At 43.3% G+C, this 9,499-nt stretch overlaps 1 protein-coding gene across 1 annotated transcript in view; it reads right to left on the bottom strand.

The window, feature by feature from the left end:
- COPS3 (COP9 signalosome subunit 3) overlaps nucleotides 1-7,023 on the bottom strand; it is a 9,752-nt gene extending 2,729 nt beyond the window's left edge. The window contains exons 1-2 of the mRNA XM_012642172.1: nucleotides 6,853-7,023; nucleotides 1,895-2,024 (exon numbers count right to left, since the gene is read on the bottom strand). Of these exons, the coding sequence (XP_012497626.1) occupies nucleotides 1,895-2,024; nucleotides 6,853-6,907 (185 nt within the window). The 5' untranslated portion in view covers nucleotides 6,908-7,023. The remainder of the gene's footprint in view (nucleotides 1-1,894; nucleotides 2,025-6,852) is intronic.
- Nucleotides 7,024-9,499: the final 2,476 nt, after the last annotated feature.

Raw genomic sequence — 9,499 nt, 5'->3', positions numbered from 1 at the left:
GCTTAACAATGAACTTTAAAAATTAAAAGCTCTTTTAAATGAGGCCAAATATCATGTTGTTTAATACATGTAAAGGAGCTGAATATAAACTTTTAACCAAAAAAATTTTTCTTCTTTGGAGCTACAACGTGGTCAGGACTATTTACTCGTTTAAAAAATCAGTTGTTGCTTTTCTTGCTCTAAGAATGTACTGAGGGGGGCCAGGAATGAGAGTTATGTGCTGGTTGGAGGCTGTGACAGTGTCTCAAGCTAATGATGCTGCTGCCAGCTGAGTGGCCTGTCTAGGAGAAAGACTGCAGAACTAGCTGATAGGCAGGGTAAGAAGAGTGTGGGGGCAGGAAGAGGGAGGACTCAGACGATCCAGCCCAAGTAACTCAGCAGCGGTACCATCCATTAGCTACCATGAGAAACACTCTGAGAGGGTGTTAGAGATTTTAGGGGAGAAATCATATGTGCTACCACCACTAAGGCAGCTTGTAAGTAAACTTCAAGTTCTTTTTTTAAAAAAAAGTGAACTATTGAAACTAGTTTCAAGAAAAATGAAATGGATATTATTACCCAATCACAATTTCTCCTACATCCTTCAGTTTGTCTGCTTCTATCTTTATAGTATTATTTGACTTAACAATGTCACCTAACATCTGTTATAACTTTGTAATTATCAAAACACATCAGAAACGATTTCGTTTGGGGTTCACAATAGGTCAGTAAGGCATTGTGATTTCCATTTAATAAATAAAAATATGAAGCTCGGGGCCCCACACCTTATAATTGGAAGAATGAAGATTCAAACCCAGGTTAGTCAGCCACAAGCTCAGGGTATTCCACACATTACCTAACTGATATATTATACAATGATAAACACCTTAGAGCTTCAAAATACTTTCATGTACATGACCTCACTTGACATATATGTACATGCGAGTTTATGTGTGTATAAAACTTGCATGCTATCTGCTCTCTCACATACATAAGAAACACAGACAGGAGAAATCTTTACCAGCACTGCTGAGTGGAAATGTCCTATATCTGTGCTGTCTAAGACATGGACATGTAGCGACATGTGGCTACTGAGTACTTGAAATGTGGCAAGTGCACCTAAATCTTTAACTTAAATTTTAATTTAAATAGGTGCATATGGCTAGTGGCTATCGTACTGCAACACACAGCTCTAGATCCTTTCATTCTGGCAAAGTTTCTTCTTTAAACTCTGCTCCTGACACATAATCTTTGTCTCAGGAATCCCAGCACGAGTGAAGCCAGACCCTCACGTAAGGTCAATTTCTTCTCAGTTTATTTACATTATTTCAAATTTCATGACAACCACAATATCCCAATTTATTATACTAAAACATCAAAAGAGAAAAAATTCTACTGTCAAGTACACAGAGTTACAAGGAACCCCAATTAAAATAAGGCCTATTTAATTTGGTCTTAAGCCGCTTAAATTTGTTTGAAGGTAATTCTAAATAATGTTGCTTTGGATCACTGATATTTTCATTCAGTGTATTCCACCACGTCCTGTTCCAGCACTATTCCTATTATCCACCTTAGAAAACATGGACAATCCCATGGATTACAATAATAAAAGTATCCAAATAAATGCAAGCTACAGTGCCCACAATTGAGATGGCCATTCATTTTTAAAAACAAATTTTCAAAATTTGTATGAACATGAACAAAAGTTTAAAAATGCTAAAACTGAACAAAATATAGTAAGCAATTAGTTGCAATGAGTGAAATGTAACTACTGTATGACTTTAGTTTTGCAAAAGCACTCGATGTTTTACATAATTTACTTTCTAAACCTAAAGAAATAAATAAATAAAGCCAGAAAGTGCACAGTGTTCAGTTTTAACAAGCACAAAACTATAAAAGAAGATGTGCCCCTTACAAGACAGCAAGGACGCCCAAGGAGTGTTCTTGTACATCCAGAGCCCCAAGCACCGTGTCCAGATGGGATAAGTTCTTTGCAAGGAGTTCCCCACTCTTGTTGATCAGTTCACAGAGCTGTGTCATTTGCCCTGGAAAACATAAACACTATCATTCAGTTATAGCGCTAACCAAACTACAGTAATTCTAACCATGGACTTTGTACTTCAGAGCCTAAAACGCCTAAAGATGGTATCTTTTATCTCTTTCATTTCAGATGAGGACCCAGAAGGACCAGAGGAGTGAAACAACCTGCCTGTGGCCTCAGAACTATTAGAGAGTACACGAGAGCTCCCATTTCCCTCTGGGCCCTGAAAGTTTCTCCTTTTCCTCCATTCCCTTTTCCAGTATCCCAAACCAGAAATGTACATGTTACTATCACCACCTCCCCCTCATCTCCCTCTCTGCATACAAAAGGTCAACAAATATGATTTAATCTTGCTTCCTAAGTCTCTCAGCTCCATTTCTTTCTCTCCCCCCACCCCGCCTTAATTTAGATCATCATCATTTCTTGCCTGGACTACATCACAAATCTTCTAAGTGGTCCGCCTACTTTCATCATTCTCTCCTCCAACCCATACTCCATATTGGTACTATCTGATCCTTCTAAAATGCAGATTCACTCAAATTAGTCCAAATGGCTCAGCCTGGCTTACTGAGGCCCTTCAGTAACTGCTCCCTGCAACCTCTCCAGTCTCCCCTCCTGCTACTTCCCCTCACGTACCTACTCTGGTAACACTAAGCTCAAAAAGCAACATTCTATGTTCTCTCCTCTTTATGCTTCTACACATGCTGTTCTCAATCCCTCTCCCCCACATCCTCCACTACCTGACTCAGACTTATCAATCAACAATCAGCTTGGGCCTTCTCTGGACCCTTCTCCATGACTAAGCTGGATATCTGCCTTCTCTGGGCCCTTTCTGCATGGCATGCCATTGTGGTAGTCAGGTAGTTCAAAGGATACTCAGATGGAGGGACTGTTTCTCCAGCTTCAGAATACAGTGCTTGCTTAGCAGTCAATCAACCAGCAGCTTGTTGAATTAATCTCCTAATGGATCTATCTTTCCCCTATACCACAATGCTGTGTTTTAATAACTAAGGTATAGAATCTAATTAGGCTTGAATTAGTAATTTAAAGTAGACTCATTGATTTTGATGGTTATTCTGATGACAGACAGATAGCATGGCCACACTCTTTCTGGTGGGGGTGGGTGGGTGCATATAAGTCCATGGACATTAACCTCAAGTTTCTTCCTTCTATATTTCTATACAGTAACTGCATGTTGTTTTCCACATTAAAAGAACACAAAGGAAAATAAGTCATTTTTATCAAAAGACATCTGCACTTAAATGTTTACTGCAGTACAATTCATAATCACAGAGATGTGGAATCAACCTAAATGCCCATCAGTTCATGAATGGATTAACAAAATGTGGTGTACATATATGCCACATGAAGTACTACTCAGCCATAAAAAGAAATGGATTAATGGGTTTTTTTGCAGCAATTTGGATGGACTGGAGACCATTATCCTAAGTGAAGTATCTGAGGCATGAAAAAACAAACACCACATGTACTTTTCTAATAATTTGGAACTAATCGATGGTCATGGAGAAAAGTAAAAGTCATTGGAAATCAAGAAGGGGGGAGGGGCCGGGCACAGTGGCTCATGCCTATAATCCTATAATACTACAGTCCCCAAAGCCCCGGGCCCGGACCAGACCAGTATTCGTCTATGGCCTGTTAGGAAGCAGGCCACACAGTAGTAGGTGAGCAGTGATGAGCATCAGGCAGGTGAGCGAGCAAAGCTTCATCTATGTTTAAAGCCGCTCGCTCCCCATCACTTGCATCACCACACAAGCTCCGCCTCCTGTCAGATTAGCAGTGGCATTAGATTCTCATAGGAGCACAAACCCTACTGTAAACTGTGCATGCGAGGGATCTAGGCTGTGAGCTCCTTATGAGAATCTGATGCCTGACGATCTGAGGTGGAGCTGAGGCGGTGATGCTAGTGCTGGGGAGCAGCTGCAAGTACAGATTATCATTAGCAGAGAGGTTTGACCGCACAATAAATGTAATGTGCTTGAATGATGCTGAAACCAACCCCCAACTCCCATCCGTGGAAAAATTGTCTTCCATGAAACCGGTCCCCGCTGCCAAAAAGGCTGGGGAGCACTGCTATAATACCACTCTGGGAGGCCAAGGGAGGAGATTGCTTGAGGTCAGGAGTTCGAGACCAGCCTGAACAAGAATGAGACCCCGTCTCTACCAAAAACAGAAAAAATTAGCCAGGCATGGTGGCATGGGCCCATAGTCTCAGCTAATTTGGAGGCTTAGGCAGGAGGATCACTTCAGCCCAGGAGTTGGAGGTTGCAGTGAGCTATGATGATGCCATTGCACTCTAGCCCTCTAGCTGGGGTGACAGAGCAAGACTTTTGCCTCAAAAAAAAAAAAAAAGAAGAAGAAGAAAAAGGGGGGAAGGAGAGGGAAGGGGCAAAAACCTACCTAACTGGTACAGTGAACCCTATTCAGCTGATGGGCACACTAATAGCCCTGACTTAAGCATTATAAAAGCCATCCAAGTAACAAAAACATTTGTACTCCCTTAATATTCTGAAGTTAAAAAAAAATTCAATCAAAACAGAATACAAAACAGTATAATGCTTAAAATACAAGTGACCGTAGTCACTTTGAAAATTTAATTTTTGAGGCTTCTATAACACTTAAATTTCACCAGTTTTACAAAGGAACTATCTCATTATTATTACGTGTATTGCAAAACAGGAATAAACAAACAGCTATGATCTTATTAGGTATCATCTCTCAAGATAACACAGGTTGAATTGGGAAATACCAAAATACCATCATTTTATGATAGATCTCACTGGTAGGTATGAAGTAGCTTCTTCCAGTTGAATAATTTGCCCTTTTTAAATGCACCACTCTAAATATATTAACAATAATTTGAAATACCCAGAAATAAACATTTCAATTCATTAGTCCCCCCCCCACCCCCAGTTAAATAACCAACACCTAGTTGAGATCTAAAATAAAAGTTGGGTCCCTATGAAATCATTAGTTAACTAGTATAGGGCCATCAGGAGAATCAAAGGTATGTTAAAGTACCATTGGGTGCATATGACATGAGCCCAACCAGAGATGTGGCCAGTGAAATTCGCTCTAATCAGAGAAAGCTGGAAATTATAATATTTCCTTCACTTAAGGTTTATGTTAGAAAATTGTGAATAAGAGTAGAGAAAACAGGTGAGGCATGGTGGCTCAGCCCTGTAATCCTGGCACTTTGGGAGGCTGAGGCAGGAGGATTGCTTGAGGCCAGGAGTTGAAAACCAGCCTCAGAAAGATGGAGACCCCATGTCTACAAAAAATTTAAAAATTAGCCAGGTGTGGTGGTGCACGTCTGTAGTCCCAGCTACCTGGGAGGCTGAGGCAGGAGGATCACTTGAGCCCAGGAGTTGGAGGTTGCAGTGAGCTATGATGACACCACTGCACTCTAACCAGGGCAACAGTGTGAGACCCTGTCTCAAAAATAGGAGGAAAAAAAAAAAGAGAGAGAGAGAGTAAAGAGAAACTCAAAAATATTTACTATGCAGTGAAAGTTATCATTTATCTCTGCCTAGCAGACTGTTCCTAAAGCAGTGTCTTACTACACAGAGCAGGTACACAACCCAAGTTGTTTTGCAAATGAGAAAAACTGGCCCAGAGAAATTAAGTGGCTCACAGAAGAAGTGACTGAGGCAGGATTCCAACCTGAATCTTCCGACCACACTACATCCCAGAAGTAGAAATTGTGGCATAAATGAACGAATTAATGGTTTCTTCATTCACATAAAATGCAAATCTGTCTGTGCCCTATGAACCTAATTTCTATCAATAATAAGGAAAAAGAGAGAGAACTATTATTTATTAAGCACGGCTGCATACCAGATCATTCAAGCCTTACAACAGTGAGATTTTTACAAATGGAGATGAGACTCAAGAAATTAAAGGTGACTTGTCAAGGTCACACAGCTCCCAGAACTTTACAATTAATGGCCATTAACAATAAATGGTAACTGTATTTACTGCACCCGATGTGACAGGCACTGTTCCAAGTGCTTTTACATGGTTTCTCTCATTCAATCCTCACAATTCCATAAAGTAGGGACTTTTTTTTTTTTATTTTGCAGATGAAGAAACTGAAGCACAGGATAGTTAAAGAGGCCTTCACGGCCAGCAATTAATAACTCTAATTCCGAGTTCGGAATTCTGTATATTAAGATGAGATGAATGAAACAAACAGGAAAAGGGAAAAACCACCATGGTATTCTCCTCCTAGAAATGGAGTCCTAAAGGCGAGAGCTCCCTGGGCATTCTGTAGAACCAAAATAGGCGCAGAGGTTCCCGACCGTGCGCCGGCTGGCAGCGGAGAATCCGGTCAAGGCGAGCCTCGGAGCCAAGGAGCCCAGAAAAAACTAGCCAGCCTCCTGCCCGCTCCCAGCGGCCTCATCTGGAGGTGGCCCAGCGGCGGCAGGACTGACAGGGCGGTGCGCCAATCACCGAAGGCATGGGAGGCGGAAGGAGCCAATGGCCGCTCGGGAAAGAGTCCGACGGAAGTCACGCCCCCAAACTGTCAAGCAAAGCACCCCGTGGAAGGGGCCCGGGGCCGGGGGGAGGGGGTTCCCGGTAGCCCAAGTGAGGGGAGACTGTGGGCGGGGACAACGGAGCCCGAGAGAGCGAGGGGGCTGAACAATTCAGCCGCACTCGATCCCGCCCGGATCTATGCGCCGTAATCCCGAGCCCAGCCCTGGAGAAGAGGCTCGGGACTAGGAGAGCGGTCCCAGCCGTCCGCGCTGGCACCTGGGGATGCAGGCCCGGCCCCGCTACCGGCCCAGGCCCAGCCTGGCGGCCCAGAACCTCACCTTGAGCTGAGAGCTGTCGGACACTGTTCACGAACTGCTCCAGGGCAGACGCCATGTTTCCCGCGGGCAGCCAGAGCGGCAGAAGCAGCTCGCGCGGGAAAAGTCGGCCGCTCTGGGAGGAGGGGCCGCGACGATCCACCTGAGGGCCTCGCGAGCCGCGCCGTCACTTCCGCCGGTTCAAGCACCGCGAGATCTCTCCTAGTTAGGAACCCGTTCTGTTGCCATGGAAAGAGTTCCGCCACTCCCTGAGGCGGAAGTTAGCTTCTCGTCTCCCGTACCCCCGTCTTTACTCTGTGTACTTGTGAAATCCCTCCCCATTTTAATGGGGATGGTGGGCAAAGGGAAGAACAAAACTCCTAATTAAGCACGTATTTTCTGGTCTCGATTTTGCTAGGAATGGCCGTGCGGTTTTCCACCTGGACAAATCCTTCAGTTAAGCACAGCTTACTTGCCGCGCCTTCCATGACGTTTTTCCGGTGAGGTAGTGGAATATAGACTCTGGAGCCAGGCAGCCTGACTTGAAATTCTTTTTCTACCACTTAGTAGCTGTGTGACTTGAAGCACGTTATTTGTCTGTCCTGTGCATTGTTTTCTCCGTATATGAAAATCTCCCAATCCCCTCTACCACATAAAACACTTAGGACAGCACCTAACACATAGTGAGGACTATATCTTCATTCAAGAGGATGTGGGATGAATAGATTTTCCCATCTGCAGTTGATCTCCCCCTTCTCCACTCGACTCCCAAAGCCCTTTGTTCACCTCATGTAGCCACTTCTACTGTGTTATATAAGTGTCTCTCCACAGTCCATACCACATCCATTGCTCCTAACTGGCGTGCAGTTCCTTAAGGTCAAGCATCCCTCTAAGTAGTCTCAGTTCCCTTTTAGAGCCTAGCATAGGATTTGGTGCATAGTAGGGACTGAGGAAATAAGCGTGCATTCTAAAATTTCATCCAACATGTATTTATTGAGCACCATCAATGCGTTATGCTAGGCACTAGAAATATACTGGTTGGTGAGTAAAACAGTCTTGGTCCTTCTCACCTGCAGATAGGGAACACATAAGGACTCTAGAAAAAATGGGTTAGTGCTCTGAAGGAATGGAACATGGTTCTGTAAAATCATGCCAGGTGGAAACTGACCTGGCCTGGGAGCAACAGGCAAGGCTTTCTTGAGGAAATAGCACAAATTGAGCTTTGAAGAAAGAGAAGAAGTTAATAAGGTAAGGGAAGAAGAAATTTTTCCAAGTGAGGAGACAGCATGGTACTCACACCTTGTGTTGGGAAGGAACATGCCAATTGAGATTGAGGAACTGAAGGAGCATTCATTGTTGGAGGGGAATGTGGTGAGATGAGGCTGTAAGGTGGACAGGGGCCACATCAAGTGAGCTGTGTTAAAGAAACTTGACATTTTCCTGAGAAGATTGGGCGACAGTGGAGAGTTTTGTGTAAGCAGGTAGTGTGATCGGATTTGCATTTTAAAAAGATTGGTCTGGTTTCACATGGGTAACTTCAGAGAGCCAACTAAGAAGCTGTTGCAGTAGTCCACATGAAATATAATCATAATAATTGTACCCTGAAATTGTACCTTGAATTTTACCCTGAATAGTAATAATTGTACTCTTAAAAGTAGACGTAGAAATAAATTGGTGAATTTGAAACATGTTGAGATGAATGACTTTAACACTTGTAGTCCAAGATGGAAATGCTCCTGAATGCTCTATGGAAGCAATTGGCCCTCCGTCTTTGATCTCTTGTAACACACAAGATACAACACAATGTACACAATATCTGTATATTTTGACTTGTGGGATACATTTCCATGGATATATATGGATTTTAATGAAAGCCGAAAATGTTGCAGAGAAGTAAAGGATTGCAATAATTCAAAATAGCCTCAGCTACTAATAATACCTTAAAATTTGTTGCCTATTTAGATTGTGGCAGCCGCTCTCAAAGTATGGCTCTGCTGACCAGGAGCATCAGCATCACCTAGGAACTTCTTGAAAATGCTAATGCTTGGACTCCACTGTAGACTTCCTGCATCAAAAGCTGTGAGGGTGGATCTGCACAATGTGAGTTTAACAAGCCCTACAGGTGATTCCGATGCACACTAGAGTTTGAGAGTATCTGCATGTGGCCTATAGATGAGCCAGCATACACATTACACTCATTTCAAAACAGCTAAAAGCAATTCTACCCTTATTGCATCCTCTCGAGAATAAAGTGACTGAAAGAGATGTGATTACAGGGATAACCTCGAATATATTCTAACTTGTATTTTTTTTGAGACAAAGTCTCACTCTGTTGCCCAGGCTAGAGTGCCGTGGCATCAGCCTAGCTCACAGCAACCTCAAACTCCTGGGCTTAAGCGATCCTTCTGCCTCAGCCTCCTGAGTAGCTGGGACTACAGGCATGTGCCACCATGCCCGGCTAATTGTTTCTGTATATTTTTAGTTGTCCGATTAATTTCTTTCTATTTTTAGTAGAGACGGGGGGGGGTCTCACTCTTGCTCAGGCTGGTCTTGAACTCCTGACCTCAAGTGATCCGCCCGCCTCGGCCTCCCAGAGTGCTAGGATTACAGGCGTGAGCCACCGCGCCCTGCCCAGCCCTAACTTGTATTTTTTAAGCCATTCATTTGTAAA

This window comes from Propithecus coquereli, unplaced genomic scaffold (genome assembly GCF_000956105.1).
Source record: "Propithecus coquereli isolate 6110/MARCELLA unplaced genomic scaffold, Pcoq_1.0 Scaffold1764, whole genome shotgun sequence".
Lineage (NCBI taxonomy): Eukaryota > Metazoa > Chordata > Mammalia > Primates > Indriidae > Propithecus > Propithecus coquereli.
The sequence above is the reverse complement of the archived record's forward strand: the minus strand, read 5'-3'. Positions and strand labels throughout refer to the sequence as shown.